The 19,351-nt window shown below is 44.5% G+C and overlaps 1 protein-coding gene and 1 long non-coding RNA gene across 6 annotated transcripts in view; one reads left to right on the top strand and one right to left on the bottom strand.

The window, feature by feature from the left end:
- Nucleotides 1-2,146: 2,146 nt before the first annotated feature.
- LOC120095650 (uncharacterized) lies at nt 2,147-18,373 on the bottom strand. The gene is made up of 2 exons (XR_015633420.1): nt 18,293-18,373; nt 2,147-3,074 (listed from the first exon to the last, which is right to left on the bottom strand). It is a non-coding gene; the product is annotated as an uncharacterized LOC120095650 (long non-coding RNA).
- Senp7 (SUMO specific peptidase 7) overlaps nt 17,818-19,351 on the top strand; it is a 140,352-nt gene continuing 138,818 nt past the window's right edge. For 4 of the 5 annotated variants that reach the window (XM_087575867.1, XM_087575866.1, XM_087575865.1 and 1 more), the window contains exon 1: nt 17,844-17,980. In XM_087575867.1, coding sequence (XP_087431993.1) covers nt 17,941-17,980 — 40 coding nt within the window. In that variant the 5' untranslated portion in view covers nt 17,844-17,940. 5 annotated transcript variants of the gene reach the window in all.

Here is a 19,351-nt window from a genome sequence, read left to right as displayed (position 1 = left end):
CCTTCTATGAATATTTTGTTCCCCCTTTTAAGGAGTGAAGCATCCACACTTTGGTCGTCCTTCTTCTTGAGCTTCATGTGGTCTGTGGATTTTATCTTGGGGTAATTCAGAGCTCGTGCCTTTAATCCCAGAAGTTGAGAGTTGGAGGAATACAAATATGGAGGAAAACCTTTTACAGCCTGCCCAGATTATCAACTTTTATAACATCCAGAAAAATATCCTGGCATGCTGAAGAAGCCATATTTCTTTCTCCTGTGACAGCCCAGGAAGCAAGCTAATACTTTCAGTCCTAACCCGTGCCAAATGGCCAGGACAGATGAACAACTGATGGTTTCACGGGTTTTGAAACACCACCTCTGTGTACATGTGATGTGTGTAAGTATGTGCATACAAGTGGGCACACACACACGTGTGGAGATCAGAGGACAACCTCAGGGCTGATGCTTACCTTCTGCATTGGTTGAGGTGGGGTGTCTTTGTTGCTTGCTGGTACACATACTAGGTTAGAAGGCCCGCCAGCCCCTGGAGATCCACTTGTCTTTACCATCCATTTTCCAGTAGGAGCACTACCATTGTAGATGTGCACTAATGGGCTCCAGTCACTGAGCAATGTCACCAGCCCACTTTTACTTCTTTTCCCTGTTGATAATCTGAGACCAATCAGAAAAGGACAACTATACCCTCCTGCCCAATCCCTTAGGACATTCCACATCTAGGAAGTTCCCCCAGAAGACACGCCAGAAACCTCTGTTCACACTGTAAGGGGTTTCTGCTCTTCTGCCTTTGGATTTCTTCCAAAACAGTGATGGGGGCTCACTCCTTGACTATAGAAAGCTCAGAATAAATGGGGATTGCTGTTTCCTTTTGTTGCTGTTATCCCCCAGCAGACATTTAGTTAATCTCTTAATTAGGGTTACTGTTGTTACTGTTGTGTGGGGAAAGCGTTTGTGATCCCCCCAAAAACAGACAGGAGCTGATCCAATATAACTCACAGCAGGGTCTTTATTCTATTCGAGCCAGCTCGCACCCCCCACCCAGCGCACCACCATCACACAGGACAATTTTGGTGTTGGGGGGAATCCCTGAATGTCTATGGAGCAAGTCTTTATAGTAAGCAGCAATTGGGGGCGCACGGGGTGAGTAAGTGTGCAAGTTTCTAATTAGAAAGCTACTGTGGCCTTTGACATAATTGTCTGGTACTAGGAGTCATATCATAAACTTAGTGTGCAAAATTGAGCTTGAGTGCTCCGGAAGCGCAGTTAATGCTCTTAACCACTAAGCCATCTCTGCAGCCCTAAAGTCTGGATTTTTGACAGAAGAAATTAGGGGGGAGGGAAGATGGGGTTTTGGGCACCTGAGTGGGTTGCTCCAAAGACAAAAACAGAGCAAAAGGTATCGTGTCAGATACCTTTTACTGTAATAAGTACTACGGTTGCTATGCAGCGATTAAAGGGTTGTTTTGGCTCAGAGGTGTGATATTCTGGTCCATGATTACGCAGTTCCAGTGCTTTAAGGTCTCTGGTAGAGGTGCCATACGGATGGCTTGGTGGGTAGAATGCAGTGTTTTCGAATCTATTTTTTGTGTGCATGAGTCAGTCACATTTATTTCACTCTACTTTGGTTGCATGGATGTGTGCACCATTTGCACATGCATGTGGAGGCAGGAAGACAGCCTTGGGTGCTGCTCTTCAGGAATATTGCCTGCTTTTTTATTTCTGAGATGAGATCTCTTATTGGGCCTACAACTCACCACACCAGGCTGGCTGGCCAGTAAGCCTCACAACTCCCATCTCTACTTTCCCAGTACTGGGCTCAGAAGTGTGTGCTGGCACTCTTGGCTTTGTTCACATAGGTGCTGGAGGTCAAACTCACATACTCACACTTGAGAGGCAAGTTCTTCACCAACCAAGCCAGATCCCCACCCCACAAACAACTCAGTTCATGACCAGAAAGTAAAAGAGAAAAAAGAGGCTTCAGTCCCGCAGTTCCCTTTAATGGCCATCTCAATGGTCTAAAAACCACCCATCAGGTCCTTTCTCGGAAGTTCACCCCCAGCAGTGCCAAGCTAAGGGAAAAAAAGACTGTGAAGCATGGTCCTGTGGGGGTGAGGGTGGGGGTGGGGGTGGGGGACATTCCAGATTCAGACTTTTAGGAACTATAAATAATTTATTGAATATATTAATGACACAGGGTCTTTAATTCTATTTTAAAAATATTGTGTATTACTTTTCTTGTTGTGCTGTGACAAAGTAGGTAACAAAGGCCACTTAAGGAAGGGCTAATTCAGATCACAGATGGCAGGAACTGTCTTAGTTAGGGTTCTATTGCTGTGAGCAGACACCACGACCACAGCAACTCTTTTTTTTTTTTTTTTTCCGGAGCTTGAGACCAAACCCAGGGCCTTGCGCTTGCTAAGCAAGCGCTTTACCACTGAGCTAAATCCCCAACCCCAGCAACTCTTATGAAGGACAACATTTAGGTGGTGCTGGCTTACAGTTTCAGAGGCTCAGTCCGTTAGTGTCGTTTCAGGAAGCATGGCAGGCTTCAGGCAGATGTGCTGCTGGAGAAGGTGCTGAGATTTCTATATCTTGATCTGCAGGCAGCAGAACCAGACTGGGCATAGCTTGAGCATTTAAGATCTCAAAGCCTGCCTCCACGGTGACATACTTCTGCCAACAAGGCCTCATCTCCTAATAGTGCCCCTCCCTGTGGCCAAGCATTCAAACCACAGGTATAGACCATCATGGTGGGGAAGTGACAGGGGAATGGACTAGCTGGTCACATTGCCTCAGTCACAAAGTGAAGAGAGATGAATTCCAGTGTTCAGTTCATTGTCTCCCTCTATTCAGTCTGGCCCCAGCCTAGAAATGTAGTACCCACATTTGGGTTAAGGCTGAGCCTTTTCAGTTAAGGCTTTCTCAAAGCACTTTCAGAGATGCATTCAGAAGTGTGTTTCCATGGTGATTCTAAATCCATTCAAGTTGACAGATTAATCATCACAGCTGGTTGGCACAAAAACGCAGTGCTCTTTCAAGTCTCAACTCTTGTTTATTCGGGTGCTATGCAGTTCTGTGCTAAAAATAGAAAGGATACAGGACATGTAAAGCAAAGAAACTTGTTAAGTAGTGAGTTATTTTGTTTTTCTAGAGAACACAAAGAAAATATTTTCTGGTAATGACCGTGGTACAGTATCCATTTATTCTCTTGCAGGTTTTTTTTTTTTTTTTTTTTTTTTTTTTTGGTGTGTACCCAGTTAGTGAAGAGACAATTATTAGGAGGAAGAATGAATATCAGTGGGCTGGAAAACAAAACTAGCACAGATAGACAAAAGGTGAGTGGAGGTGGGCTGAGTAGGAGGACCAATAGACATTGTCTTGTAGAATAAGAAGGGAGACATTTTTTTTAGACGGCAGTGTCTATTTAGTTCAGACTGGCTGGGCTAAAACTTGCCATTCTCTTTCCTCTACCTTTCCATGTATCAAAGATTATATTCCCCTAGCACCAGGCCTGGTTTAGACAATTCTTTTTTCTTAAGTGTGTGTGTGTGTGTGTGTGTGTGTGTGTGTGTGTGTGTGTGTGTGTGTGTACATGTGTACTGGATTATGTTGAAGAGCCCTGCTACTGAGGTCAAAGTCCACCATGTCCCAATATCTCTTCACTTGGCGCAACATGGAGGACTCCCTTTCTCAGAGGGGCTTCACTTTCTCTGCCTAACCTTACTTGGAGACTGTCTCTGAGTACAAATGCAAAACCTTATCTGAAGAATGACCCTGTGCCATTACTCAGCACAAGTCTGGCTCTAGCCTCCCACCTATATAGTAATTAGGTGTTGTGTTATGACCAATTCCACCCATCCTCCTAAGAGCCTTCATGTACCCTACCCCTGAAACAATAAAGTAGAGCTGTCTCAGTGCAGCTGTCTCTCCAGAAGTTTTTCTGCTGTACTCATGGCCTTCTGAACCTCTATTGCTGTTTCTCTTCTCTCGGCCTTCATGGGCTTGTGGCCAAGGACACTGCAAGGAGCAGGGAGAGCCACAGGTTTATGTTCACATTCATGGGATGTATGCATGTGTGTGTGCAATTGCAGGTGCCTGTGTTAATGCTCTCAAAGGGTAGAAGACAGCATTAGATGTCCCCCTTTATCACTCCCCCCCACTTTTAGTTGAGGCAGGGTCTGTCTGTCCTTGAATCTGGAGCTTGTATCTTTCACATAGGCTGGCATTAAACAGTCTCCCTGATCATCTTGTTTCTGAGTACCTTTCCACAAAGGGGTAAGCTTGCAGGTGTGTGTGAGACCATGCCCAGCTTGCTTTGCGGGCTCTGGGGTCTAAACTCATGTCTTTTTAGTTGCGTAGCAAGAACTCGTAATCACCAAGCCACCTCTCTAGCTGCTTGGCAGTTCTTCATGATTTTGTAGAGTACATTTCATTTGGCTAATATACTCCAATTTGTAACTTTATTCTGTTTAATTGACAAATTGTCTTACTATATTTTAAACATTCATTTCAGACTTACATAAATCATCTCTTTTAATCTATTCTAGCTTTCCTTTACTACAGCAAGTGGTTGTTCCCCTCATTTGTTTGCGCTATAAATGTCTATCTTTTCGACCCTGTATCAGCTAATAAGTCCATAGTTCTATCACTTGGAACCTCTGATCTAATTGCCTATACCCCTTCCCTTCAGTTCAAGTCATCCACTCTCATCCTCATTATCCAATGGTCTCACTTCCAGTCTCTGAGTGCATCCTCCCCCTTTCATGTTATGTTCAAAGAGATCCCCTCAGAACTTTTAAATTCTCATATCCCAACCCTACTCAAAGTTCTCAAAGGCAATGTTTGTTGGCTTTCTTTTTCTGGTATGATATGTAAAAATGTTTGCAAATTGTTATTTGGTTTTATTTAATAAGTAAAAACTATGAAAAAACTGAAAATGAGCTGAGAATAGTGGTGAATGTCTGTAACCCCAGCACTCAGGAGACAGAAGCAAGTGGACTACTGCAAGGTCAAGGCCAGCCTAGTCTACATAACAAGTTCCAGGATTAGCAGGCTACACAGTAAGACTTCTAAACCGACTACACAATCCACCAAACTGAAAGTCCTTTCTTCTTAGACTGATTAGAAGTGAGACAACCATTGCTTAAGACGGAAAACTTAGAGCCTGGGAGGTTAATTAAAAAAAAAAAACAAAACCCACAGCTCAAGAGGCATGGTGCATCCTCAAGTCATCAGGGAAATGCAAATCAAAACAACCCTGAGATTCCACCTCACACCAGTCAGAATGGCTAAGATAAAAACTCAGGTGACAGCAGAGGCTGGCGAGGATGTGGAGAAAGAGGAACACTCCTCCACTGTTGGTGGGATTGTAAACTGGTACAACCATTCTGGAAATCAGTCTGGAGATTCCTCAGAAAATTGGACATTCCACTACCTGAGGACCCAGCTATACCTCTCCTGGGCATATACCCAAAAGATCCTCTAACATATAACAAAGACATGTGCTCCACTATGTTCATAGCAGCCTTATTTATAATAGCCAGAAGCTGGAAAGAACCCAGATGCCCTTCAACAGAGGAATGGATACAGAAAATGTGGTACATCTACACAATGGAATACTACTCAGCTATCAAAAACATTGACTTTATGAAATTCATAGGCAAATGGAATGAACTGTAAAATCTCATCCTGAGTGAGGTAACCCAATCACAGAAAAACACACATGGTATGCACTCATTGATAAATGGATATTCCAAAATATACAAAGAACTCAAGAAGTTAGACCGCAGGGAGACAAATAACCCTATTAAAAAATGGATTCACAAAGAATCACAGCTAAGGAATGCCGAATGGCTGAGAAACACCTAAAGAAATGTTCAACATCTTTAGTCATAAGGGAAATGCAAATCAAAACAACCCTGAGATTTCACCTCACACCAGTGAGAATGGCTAAGATCAAAAATTCAGGTGACAGCAGATGCTGGCGAGGATGCAGAGAAAGAGGAACACTCCTCCATTGTTGGTGGGATTGCAGACTGGTACAACCATTCTGGAAATCAGTCTGAAGGTTCCTCAGAAAATTGGACATTGAACTGCCTGAGGATCCAGCTATACCTCTCTTGGGCATATACCCAAAAGATGCCCCAACATATAAAAAAGACACGTGCTCCACTATGTTCATCGCAGCCTTATTTATAATAGCCAGAAGCTGGAAAGAACCCAGATGCCCTTCAACAGAGGAATGGATACAGAAAATGTGGTACATCTACACAATGGAATATTACTCAGCTATCAAAAACAATGACTTTATGAAATTCGTAGGCAAATGGTTGGAACTGGAAAATATCATCCTGAGTGAGTTAACCCAATCACAGAAAAACACACATGGTATGCACTCATTGATAAGTGGCTATTAGCCCAAATGCTTGAATTACCCTAGATCCCTAGAACAAACGAAACTCAAGACGGATGATCAAAAGGTGAATGCTTCACTCCTTCTTTAAATGAGGAAAAAGAATACCCTTGGCAGGGAAGGGAGAGGCAAAGATTAAAACAGAGACTGAAGGAACACCCATTCAGAGCCTGCCCCACATGTGGCCCATACATATAGAGCCACCCAATTAGACAAGATGGATGAAGCAAAGAAGTGCAGACCTACAGGAGCTGGATGTAGATTGCTCCTGAGAGACACAGCCAGAATACAGCAAATACAGAGGCGAATGCCAGCAGCAAACCACTGAACTGAGAATAGGACCCCCGTTGAAGGAATCAGAGAAAGAACTGGAAGAGCTTGAAGGGGCTCGAGACCCCATATGTACAACAATGCCAAGCAACCAGAGCTTCCAGGGACTAAGCCACTACCTAAAGACTATACATGGACTGACCCTGGACTCTGACCTCATAGGTAGCAATGAATATCCTAGTAAGAGCACCAGTGGAAGGGGAAGCCCTGGGTCCTGCTAAGACTGAACCCCCAGTGAACTAGATTGTTGGGGGGAGGGCGGCAATGGGGGGAGGATGAGGAGGGGAACACCCATAAAGAATGGGAGGGGGAGGGGGATGTTTGCCCGGAAACCGGGAAAGGGAATAACACTCGAAATGTATATAAGAAATACTCAAGTTAATAAAAAAAAAAGAAATGTAAATAAGAAATACTCAGGGGTTGGGGATTTAGCTCAGTGGTAGGGCGCTTGCCTAGTAAGCGCAAGGCCCTGGGTTCGGTCCCCAGCTCCGAAAAAAAAGAACCAAAAAAAAAAAAAAAAAAGAAATACTCAAGTTAATAAAGATGGAAAAAATTAAAAAAATAGATAAATGGATATTAGCCCAAAAGATGCCAAAACTAACCAAGATGCAATCCACAGACCACAGGAAGCTCAAGAAGAAGGATGACCAAAATGCGGATACTCCCACTCCTTCTTAAAAGGGAAAGAAAAATCCATAGGAGGGGATATGGAAGCAAAGTTTAGAGCAGTGACTGAAGGAATGGCCATTCAGAGACTGCCCCACATGTGGCCCATATATATATATATACAATCACCAAAACTAGATAAGATTGATGAAGCTAAAAAATGCATGCGGATATAGATATAGATCTCTTCTGAGAGACACATCCAGATCATGTCCAATACAGAGGTTAATGCTAGCAGCAAACCACCGAACTGAGAATAGGACACCCTTGAGGGGAATTAGAGGAAGAATTGAAAGAGTTGAAGGGGCTTACAACCCCATAAGAACAACAATGTCAACTAACCAGAGCTTCCAGGGACTAAACCACTGCTGAGAGACTATACATGGACTGACCCAGGGCTCCTACTGCATACATAGCACCAATGGAAGGGGAAGCTCTTGGTCCTGCCAAGGTTGGACCCCCAATGCAGGGGGATATGGGGGGGCAGTAAGGGGGATGGATGGTAGGAATACCCGCAATGGGAGAGGGGGAGGGGAGAGGGAGGGGGATGGGGGTTTATGGATAGGAAACCGGGAAAGGGAATAACATTTGAAATGTAAGTAAAGAAATATATCTTAAAAAAAAAAAAAAAAAGGTCGGCATGGTGGTCCAGTCCAGTCCAGCACACAGGAGACTGAGGCAGGCCTATAACCTCAGCTTTCAGGATAACTGAAGCTACATACAGAGCAAGTCTTTGCCTTATAAAAACACAGTGTACTTACTGGAATAGAAATTTGAAGCTTATAGAGGAAGTGGAATCAGTGGCTGGAAAAACAAAAAACAACTTGTACAGCAACTGACAAAGTCCTGGATGGCCAGTGTGGGCAGGCTGGGACTGCAGAGAGGCGCACCTCCTGCACCTGGAGTGCACTAGCTTCTCTGTTACTTTTGATGTTTCTGTCAGGGTGTGGGAGTAAAGTAATGTGAAATACCTTCCACGTTTTGGTCTTAGGAAGACCTGCCCTCAAAAGAAACTATTTAGTGCAAGCCTGACATGCTGGGATTTTATCAGAGCTTGGTATGGGAGAAGGCAAATAAATACCCAGCTCCAGCCTCCTCAGGATATCCTGTCCCACATAAGGTTCATAGGATCCTGGCCTAGCTCCCTCAAGTTCTCACCTCACACTCAGAGTCTGTCTTTGCCATAAGCACTAAGTCCTAATCCAAGTCTACCAGGCCCCACTGGCCCACTCCTGATCTGATGCTTAGCTCTCTGTTGGGTGCCATCTCCATCACCTGCTTGCCTCTCTCTAGCCACATCTGACTTCTTTGCCTGTGAAGCAGTCATTTCTCCTCACTGTCCCCACTACAACAGTTTTACCTCAGATTCACAGAGCTTCATTTCCTTCAAGTTTCTGACTACTATTGTTTGATCAGAGTGATTTTCTCTGAGCATTCTACAGGAGTAGGCAGCCCTTTGTGTCTCTCTTCTTTCCTTTCTTATTTTTTGGGGGGGGGGGGTGGGTTGCGACACGGTCTCTCTACATAGCCCTAGTAGCCTTGGAGCTTACTATGTAGTCAAGGCTGGCCTCAGACTCACGGAAATTGTCTGCCTCTCCTCCTGAGTGCTGGGATTAAAGGCATGTGCCACCAACCCAGCAGTCGTTCTTGTTTTAGCACTAATTACCAGTAGACACAGACACGCCTTATACACTTTCTTCCATTAGAATGTCCAGTGCGACAGGGATAGAAACTTTGTTTCGGTCACTGAATGTTCTATTTCTTGAAATAGTGGCAGCTGTATCATGGGTACTCAAGCATTATTAGAATTTTATAATCTTTTGCAAAGGTGTAGTAAAGTGTAGAATACATTTAAATTTCTTTATATAGGTAAGAGAAAGTTGCACAGAAAGCTTTTGGAAAAAAAGGGCTTCTTTGATAATTTAAATTAATATTTCTCAAAGATTTATGAATGATGCTTTTACATTTACTTATTTATCTATGTACGTATGTGAATGTATATGTGCTTGTGCACATGGCTACACACATGCCATGCTGCATTTGTAGAGATCAGAAAGCAACTTTTGGGACTTATCTCTTTCCTCAGCATGTGGTCCCTGGGATTGAACTTAGGTCATCAGGATTACAACAAGCACCTTTGCCAATTGTGCTCTCTCTCCTGCTCAGATTATGCATTGTTCTTAGAAAATGTTAAATACATTGTGACAGCTGCTAGAATCTAAATAATCAATTTTGTCAACCTCCAAGTATTAGCTGTTGCCAGTTTTATTGCTGTGATGAAATACCCTAATGCAAACAATTCGAGGGAAGGAGGGGTTTCCTCTGGTGCAGAGTTACAGGGAGGTGCAGAGTGTTGTCACGGAGAGGGGATGGCAGCAGAAGGCTGACTGATCACTCTGGATAGGCAGTCGGGACGCAGAGGAAGATGAATGCGAAGGCTGTTTTCTTCTTTTTCAATTAAAAGATTTATTTTTTTTAGGTGCATTTGTGCATGTGTGTATGTCTCTGCCTTTGTATCTCTCCGTGTGTGTGTGTGTGTGTGTGTGTGTGTGTGTCTGTGTTAAAACAGCTGAGTCATTTCTCCAGGCCCATTAATTTTTTTGTTAATTTTAGTGTGTTCACTTTGTGTGCATGCGTGTGTATGTGGGCACATGCATACCACAGTGTGAGTGTGGAGGTCAAGGACTATTACCCGTGGGAGGTGGTTCTCAGCTTTTACCATCTGGGTCCCAGGTATTGAACTCAGGACATCAGTCTTGGTGACAGGTACCCTTTCCTGGTTACCATCTTATAGGCCTGAGCCTTCTTTTTATTCAGACCAAGTTCAGGGAATGATGCCCCACACCCATTAAGGATGGGTTCTTCCTGCGTCAATTCAATCAAGTGCATTTCTGGAATGCATGTCCAGACACCATTTGTCTCTGTTATGTGACACTATGTCTGTGAGACATGAACAAACATACATCCATGCCAGATAGGGATCACAGACAGACAAAAGTTCAGATACTGGCAAAGCCTGACTTGGTGAACCAGTGAGCTCTGTTGGTGTTACATAAAGGAATATTGGTGAGAAGAGACAATTCAAAGACAGCTGCATCACCACAGCCCAGCCTAGATAGCTCATGAAAACTGGAAACCTGAAGCTCACTGCACAGCTTAGTCAGCTCAGTAGGTTGTGTTATCTTCTCCAGAGCCTCCGCTGGTGTCTCTGTCTCTGTCTCTGTCTCTGTCTCTGTCTCTGTCTCTGTCTCTCTCTCTCTCTCTCTCTCTCTCTCTCTCTCTCTCTCTGCCAACCAATCCAGGACTGATTACAACGAGGAGTCTGTATCTAAATCGCACCACCTAGTGGAAGCATAAGTAACATACACCACAACCTCTAAGAGCCTAGCTCTAATAGCTGCTTGGGAGAGGGGCTTAAGGCATTCTTTGGGGGAAGCGTTTGTTTGAGGTTCTCAAGTTTGAGGTCTAGCCTCAAACTTGTTATGTGGATGAGGACCACCTTATGCTTCTCATCTTCCTGCCCTCACTTTCCAAGTGCTGGACTTACAGACATGTGCACATTATTGGTTAGGGTCTGGACCTGGTGTTTCTAGGTTCCTGGCCCCTTATTCACAGGATTGAAATGGTGCTTAGACAGTTTTCAAAATAGCAAGAATACTTAAAAGGTATAAAATGGTTGAGAATATGTTGCAAGAAAGTGGGCCATATGAAGGAAGATACTCAAGGGTCTGGATTAAAATATATATCTTTTACATTGATTGGAGTGTGTGTGTGTTATGCATATCCTCAAGCATATAGAAGCAGAAAGAACACACACACACACACACACACACACACACACACATTGAAAGTCAGAGAAAGCTCTCAGAAATCAGTTCTCTCTTGTACTGTTTGGGCTCTGGGTATGGAGCTCTGGTTGTCAGGCTTGGTGGCCTCTTTTAATGATGTTGAAGAGGAGAGTTTGGTTACTAGAGCATAGTTTGGGTTATTCTATATTTTCTTTTTTGGTCCATTATATTTATTTTGTCTGTGTGTATAGTATGTATGTAAGCGTGAACATGTTACCACAGCACCATTCATTCCCTGTTCACTGAGCCATCTTGATGGTCCCCGTTCTCTATTTTGACTGAAAGATTATGTAAATATTTCACAAATGCACATTTCTCATAATGCACTTGATTTTAATCACACGCATGCCCAATTATCCACGAGGCGTAAGATAGCAAAGCAGCTGTGTATGCTGGTGCATGCCTTATATCACAGCACTCAGGAAGCAGAGATAGGAGGATCTTCGTGAGTTCGAGGTCAGACTCTAATACACAGTGAGACCCTGTCTAAAGGAGGTGAGTGTTCTTCCTAAGACTTCACTTTGAGGTCCCTGCTTACCTTGTTGTGCATGCATCTAAAACTACTTCAGCCAGATAGCTCTTCCTATACTAGCACTTAGAGGCTGGGGATAATATTTGAATAGATGCTATCAAAGTTTGATGATCATTAATGAGGACTTATTCCTTCGTTCATTATCCAATTTGGATAATGTCGAAGATGACCTTGAACATCTGATCCTCATATCCACAACTCTGGAGTGGGTAGGATGACGTCATTATGTCATGCAGCAAGGCAGGTCCAGGATAAGGTGAAGCCTATCATTGGATAAAAAGGAAGGGTAGGTGGGGAAAAGGCTAGGAAGGACATAGAAGGAAGAGGAGGAGAGAGGGAAGGAAGATGGAGACAGAGGAGGAGGAGGATTCTGAACCAAATGGTCTAGGTCAATTTTATCTTGTCTAGGTGGGCGGTTTCTATCTTTATTAATTGGCAGTGAATTTATCCTGTGGATGTATTGTAGATTGAGAACTTAATATATAAATCTAATTGTTAAACTACAAGTTTCTAGAGCTTTGATTTTACTGGGCTACAGGGAATATGAGCAAAGTTCCTGGTGGACAGAGAGACAACCTGTCTGAATTCTGCAAGTCGTGCTAGGCTATAGAATGCCTGGGACTAGTGTGGTGTGATGCCCACTAGTGTGGAATAGCCCTCAGAATATGATGTGTGTGTCAGGTGTGGTAACAACCTGCCAAGGGGACAGTGTGTGAAAGTGGCTGGCAGAGAAACAGCTGAAGCAGGCAGCTCCTGCGGATGCAGTGGACCGAGAACTCGAGGGTACCAGAGGCTGTCGATCCATTTTTTATTTTTACCGCAACAGGAGTATTGAGGTTCCAGGCATGTTCCCATACTACAGAGAAACCAAATTTTAAATCTGAGAAGAAAAACCAAGGGGCTGAAGCTAGTTCAAAATAGCAGCACCGTGACCCAAGACGTCTTTCAAGACAGACCCATTTAAATAGAAATGGAGATGCTTTTACAGAGGATAGGTGTTTCCTTTTCTGAGTTTGGTCTCATCTACAAAAGAATTTTTTAAAGGGGCAAACAAATGACTCAGCAGTAAAGGCACTTGCTGCTACTTTGACAACCTGAGTTTGATCCCGGGCACCCCATGGTGGTGGAGGGTGAGTACCAGTTCCCTAGGTTGTTCTCTGATCTCCACATTGGCACTGTGGCACCTGTGTACTGCCCCCAGTGTAAGACGAAATTCATTAAAAGAAGTAAAAGGACCCCAGAAGAAAGTTTAAGAACACTTTTATTAGAGGTTCAGGGAAAAAGAACAAGGCAGGTAAACAGGAAACGCCAGCATCTACCAGGAGTTAGGAAGACAGGGAAAGTCATGTGTTATAGAGTCAGGGAGAGAGGATGGCAGCAGAGGGAGAAAAGGACTGAGTAGCAGGGAAGGCTTCAGAGAAACTGAAAAAGTCAGGACACCAAGGGAAGCATATTTGGGCTTTTGGATGGGGTCTGAAAAAAGGACTAAAAGGAGAAGGAAAAATTATGCTTTATGAATTAGAACTCAGGAAAATGGGAAGGCGTAGCTCTGAAGATCTGCAAACAACTGCAGTGAAGGAGGGGTCCCTTTAGTGTAACGACATTGCCTCATTAAGGGAATAGTTACTCCTCCTACATCTTTATCATGGCTTCAGTTGAATCAGCTTTTCTGAGGGGTTGTCTCCTGCCCAGATGATTAACAGATCCTATGGTATTGACTCCCACTTAGATTGATTTATTTATCGTATTTATGTGTATGTGTGTTAGTCTATGAGAGTTTATGTCCACTACATGAATTCAGGAGCCCAAAGGGGTCTGAAGTGGAGGTCAGCTCTCCTGGCAATGGAGTTCTACAAAGCTATGAACTGTCACATGGAGTCAGGAAGCAAACAGAGATCTTGTAGGGCAGGAGATGCTTTTAACCAGTGAGCTCTCTCTCCAGTTCCCTATTAACTTTATTCTTAGATGGCTCTTATTTTATTCAGACTGCACTCTCAATTCCAATGGTCAAAAGCATTCAAATAAGAAGTCGAATAAAACAAATGTGAAAGATTGGCCTTCAAATAGTCAAATATGTCACCTTTGTCTATTATCTTTCTGATATAAAACCACATCCATGCCTCTGTGGCAACCACTCAGCACAGCTTCCTTGACTGTAGGCTGTCTGAAGCTATTCGTTTTAGCACTTTGGATTGTTTTCATGCTCTAAATAGCTGTAAGGAGCCCAGTAGAGGTTGGGGCAACCAGCACAACCTCAGTGCAGTGCCAAAATATAGCCAGCTGAGGCATCTAGTGAATCACAGCAACTCACCAGCACAGGACCTTCTCAAGGTTACGGATAAACTGGGGCATGGTCTAAGGTGGAAGGTGGACTAACTTTTTTTCTTTTTTTAATTTTATTTTCTTGGATATTATATGTATATACATTTTCAATGTTCTCCCCTTTCCCCCTCTCCTATATCCCCTTCCCTCTCCCTCTGCTTCTGTGAGGATGCTCCCACTTCTACCCAACCACTCCAACCTCAACACCCTGGCATTCTCCTTCATTGGGGAAATGAGCCTTCACAGGACCAAGGGCTTTTCTTCCTATTGATGCTGGACAATGCCATCCTCTGCTACATATGTTGCTAGAGTCATGGGTCCCTCCATGTGTGCTCATTGGACTAACTCTTATGAGAGGAGACAATGTAATAGGGCAGAGTAGCATGTCATGTCTTGGGTCAGCCAGGTGGCTCAGCAAGTTGAGGCACTGATTGCCAAACCAGGTGGCACAAGCTTAAATCCCAACACCTACACATCAGAGTAAAATAAATAAAGTCGGGGTTGGGGATTTAGCTCAGTGGTAGAGCGCTTGCCTAGCAAGCACAAGGCCCTGGGTTCGGTCTCCAGCTCTGAAAAAAAGAAAAGAAAAAAAAAAGTCTGGACCATGTATATGCCCACACATAAATACACTCTGCTCTAATTCAGTCGAGAAGGTTACAGATCATCACATACATAGGCCAAATAAGAGTCTAATATTTAAGCTACTGATAGAGCAGGCTGTTGCCACAAAGAACTCAGATCAGAGACTGGCCTTGAAATCACTGTGATCCTCCTGCCTCTGCCTCCCAAGTGCTGGGATTATAGGTTCGAGACAGCATGCTTAGCTTATTTATTTATTTATTTATTTTTGGTGGGGGGGGGGAAGAGAGACATTAATAAAAGGTAAACTTTAATTTTTAAATACATCTCCTTTATAAAGTATGTGTTCATCTAATCTTTTTTCTCTCCAAACCCTAAATTAATAACTATTCAACTGGGCTTGGTGGCTTATACGTGTAATTCCAGCACTGACAGAAGTGCAAGCATAGCCTGGACTACATAGTGACTAACCTGGGCTACAGAGTGAGCATGCGTCTAAAATGTCGAGGTTAATAAATAACCTGCCCAAATAACAATAATGTCTTAGTTAGGGTTTCTTTTCTTCTTTTTCTCTCTCTCCCCACATTTTCTCTGTGTATCCCTGGCTAGCCCAGAACTCATTCTGTAGACTAGGCTGGCCTTAAACTCAGAGAGATTAGATTGCTTCTGTCTCCCAAGTGCTGGAACTAAAGGTATGCACCACCACCAGCCAAGTCAGGGTTATTATTGCTGTGATGAAACACCATGAACAAAGCAACTTGGGGTAGGAACAGTTTATTTGACTTAGACTTCCATATCACTGTTCAACATTGAAGGAAGTCAGGACAGGAACTTAACAAGGCGGGAACCTGGAGGCAGGAGCTGACACAGAGCACATGGATAGGTTCTGCTTACTGCCTTGCTTCCCATCACTTGCTTAGCCTGCTTCCTTATAGAACCCAGGACCACCAGCCCAGAGACTGCACCATCCACAATGGCTTGGACCCTCCCCCACCAAATCACTACAGCTGGAGAAAATTCCCTTCTGCCAGATTGTGCAGAGGCATTTTCTTTCTTTCTTTCTTTTTTTTTTTTTTTTTGGTTCTTTTTTTCTGGAGCTGGGGACCGAACCCAGGGCCTTGCGCTTCCTAGGTAAGCGCTCTACCACTGAGCTAAATCCCCAGCCCCGCAGAGGCATTTTCTTAAATGGGGTTCCCTCCTTTAGATAACCCTAACTCATGTCAAGTTGACATAAAACTATTCAGCACAAATACTCAGTGTTGGCATGGGAGCCTACAGCCTCCAAATCCAGTGGTGATGTCACCCATGGGCGATAAGAACCCATGCATCTGTTGCTATGGCAACTGCCATACATTCCCACCATTCACCTGCCCATCCTTAACTGTGTGCAGGGTTGTTGGGTGTGATTAAGTCATGGTCCAAATAAAAGGCAAAGCCCCCGACCTTCACTCTCTCTTTCCTTCTTTTTTTGTCGTCCCTTCATCCCCTTTCCTCTTTTCCCCTTCTCCCCTAATAAACTTTCCTCTCTTGTGGAGCTGTTCTGGCCTTGTGTGATCTCTCCCCATACAAGCTGCCATTCTAACAGTCATTATTAGGTCATTTTTTTTCTTTTAAAACTTCCAGCCAGGTCTGGTGCCACACATCTTTAATCCCAGCACTGCAGAAGCAGGGGCAGGAGCATTTCCATCCGTTCTAGGCCATCCAGGCTCGTTTCAAAAGTGAGAAATAGGTTAGGGGAGTAAAGAAAGAGACCACCATTCTAATCAAAATGTCTGGACAAGGCAAGCTTGACTTCATGAAGAGGATGTGCTCAGAAGAACAAACACATTGAAAAAGAATTTGATTTATATGTAATTCAGTTGGTGACCTGTGTCTTTCCCATTGGTGGGGGCTCTTAGCATATCTTAGGGTTTTACTGCTGTGAGTAGACACCATGACCAAGGCAAGTCTTATAAAGGACAACATTTAATTGGGGCTGGCTTACAGGTTCAGAGACTCAGTTCATTATCATCAAGGGGGGAGCATAGCAGCATCCAGTCAGGCATGGTGTAGGAGGAGCTGAGAGTTCTACATCATCTTACAAAGGCAAACAGGAGAAGACTGGCTTCCAGGCAGCTAGGATGAGGGTATTAAAGCCCACATCCACAGTGACACACCTACTCCAGAAAGGCCACATCTCCTAATAGTGTCATTCCTTGGGTCAAGCATATACAAACCACCATAGACCACATAGTCTTAATTCTAGTGACTATTCTAAAAAGAATTGGCACACAGGAAATGAGAAGAGGAAATCAAGTCCTGGAATACATCACATTTCTGGCTCCAACTAGGTGGAAAGATTAAGACATTTGTCTAAATGTCATTCAAGTTGGGGGTGTGTGTGTGAAAAAGGTGTAAATATTTTGCTCCTGTGTGAAAGGGGGCACAGGAAGAACAGTGGGAGAGAATAGTGGAGATCCTGAGACAGTAACAGATGGCAGGAGCAGGGGGAAATCCTTGTCCCAGGGGCGGGGCTCTGGGCTTAGCATAGTGCAGGGGTGGGGAAGGTGAAAGGCCAGGAGGCTAGGGGTAGGGGTATTTGTGAATAGGGACTGTAGGACCTTGATATGCAACCACTGGTGTCTGTCAGTGAAGAGCCATATGTCCCATCTGCTAGGAAGGGAACTGAAATCTAACTGCTGGGCCAAGACTGTTGTTTTGGCTATTACGGACGTCCTGAGACCTAACAGTACTAAACACACGCTTTACAATTTTTGATAGAAAAGACTCATATTTGATGATTTCTTACACCAAGCAACAATAAGAACAATTATATTTTGCTGTTCTTTTTTCTAAGTTTGAGTAGGTTTCTTGAGGACAAATAGCTAGAAATACAGAGTAACTTCTTATACTTTTGGGGCAATTTCGTTAAAAAGCGGAGGTACTCGGTATTTTTAATTTTTTTGTCAACCTAAATTTTAAAGTCAACGGGTTAAAATCCTAAATCAAGTTTTACTTTTCCTTAGCGACACTGTGGGTGAAAAATCCCCACCGCCAGGGCCGTGGCTCGCAGGCAAAACAAGGCCCAGGAAGCGCGACCTCCGGCAGAGGTGGGAGGGGCAAGGGACTTCCGGTCGGAGGGAGGCGACTACTAGTGCGCAAGCGCGAATCCCACTTCTGGCTTTCTCTCTTCCCCTCCCCCTCCCTTCCCCAGCCCGAGGGGTCCTGAGGTGACAGCGCCTGGAAGTGGGACTGGAGGAGCTGGCGGTGGAGAAGATGGATAGGGCCAGGCCTGGGCGTCGGCGAGCTTCGTCAGGTGAGGAGAGCCTGCACGAGGGCCGAGCGGACTGTGCTACCTGCGCGGCTGGCGGCTGCTCGGAGGCGCGGTGGGGAGGGGGAGAGGGCGGGAGGGAGCGGCGGGGGCGCGCATAATGGAGAGCTCGGGGGCCGCGCCCGCAGCTGTCGGAGAAGCCTCTGCGGTCTGCCCCTTCTGCACCCCTTTGGTATGCTCCCTCCTCCCGGGACACTCTCAATTGTCTTCGGTTCACCGGTCTTTTCTGCTGGCTAGCCGCTGTCCTGCCACGCCTTCCTCGTAATTCCACCCGCGTTCACTTTCGCTCCCACCTACCCTGCACAAGATGTCACTTTCCTCGGATCCTTTGACCTCTTGCCTGGCCGCCTTCCCTCCTTCCTTTGGCAGGTCGGAGAGGCTGCAAGCGAGGAAGGCGGGGCTTGTTGATCGTCCCCTCAGCTCCTCGAGTAAATAAATACTCCAGCTGTCCTTCTCGTCCGACTGGCTCGTTTAATAGCATTTTTCTTTTCCAGCCTCCAGCATCTTCCAAAAGTGATTCGGAAGTCAGAGGATTTGAAGCCGGGCTTTTTTGTTTTTATTCTCAGCCCATTTTTGTTTGAAATTGTTTTAAGACTTGAAATTCAAGAACCTCTTAAGTTTTGTGTAAAATTGAGATAGAGCTCCGCCCAGTCGACAAGTTATTGTTACACAGCTCCTGTTCAGTGCACCTCTTAAGTCCTCGAGTCAACTCCCGTGTGCGTAGACATGCAGTCTAGTACATAAAACAACATCGATGCATTCGTTGAGTTGGTTTTGTTTTCCTTCCCTTTTTTTCTTTTTCTTTCTTTTTTTGAGAAAGGGTCTCCCTGTGTAACCCAGGATGGGGTCATATTCGCAGTCCCCCTGCTTCCCTCTTCTGAATGCTGGGGTTACAGGCCAGCCCAGCCCAGCCCCTTTCCCCTCTCTCTGGTTTTTCAAGACAGAGTTTCTCTGTGTAGCCCTGGCTATCCTGAAACTCTATTTGTAGACCTGGCTGGCCTCCCAACTCAGAGATCTGCCTGCTTTTGCCTCCCATATATTGGGTGTTAAAGGCTTGCACCACCACCGACCAACTCAGCTCATCTCACTTTAAAATTTATCATTATACTGTTTATTTTGGTAGAACTAGTGTCAGCAGTTTCTAATCTATTTAGGTATGCCCAGTGGCAGTGTGTATAAAGCTCTTATCGTTGGCCATGAGCACAGATCTCTGAGGACTTGGTTTGGCAGAGTTGATATCCCACGATCTCTTCATATGCAATCGATCTTACTAGTATTTTTGTATTTAGTCTGCTTTGGAGCTTGGGAGTCTCCTGCCTCAGACTTTGCCCGTGCTAGGATTATAGTTGTGTTGCC

Source organism: Rattus norvegicus, chromosome 11, assembly GCF_021556685.1.
Source record: "Rattus norvegicus strain SHRSP/BbbUtx chromosome 11, alternate assembly SHRSP_T2T, whole genome shotgun sequence".
Classification (NCBI taxonomy): domain Eukaryota; kingdom Metazoa; phylum Chordata; class Mammalia; order Rodentia; family Muridae; genus Rattus; species Rattus norvegicus.
This window is presented reverse-complemented; position numbering and strand designations above follow the sequence as displayed.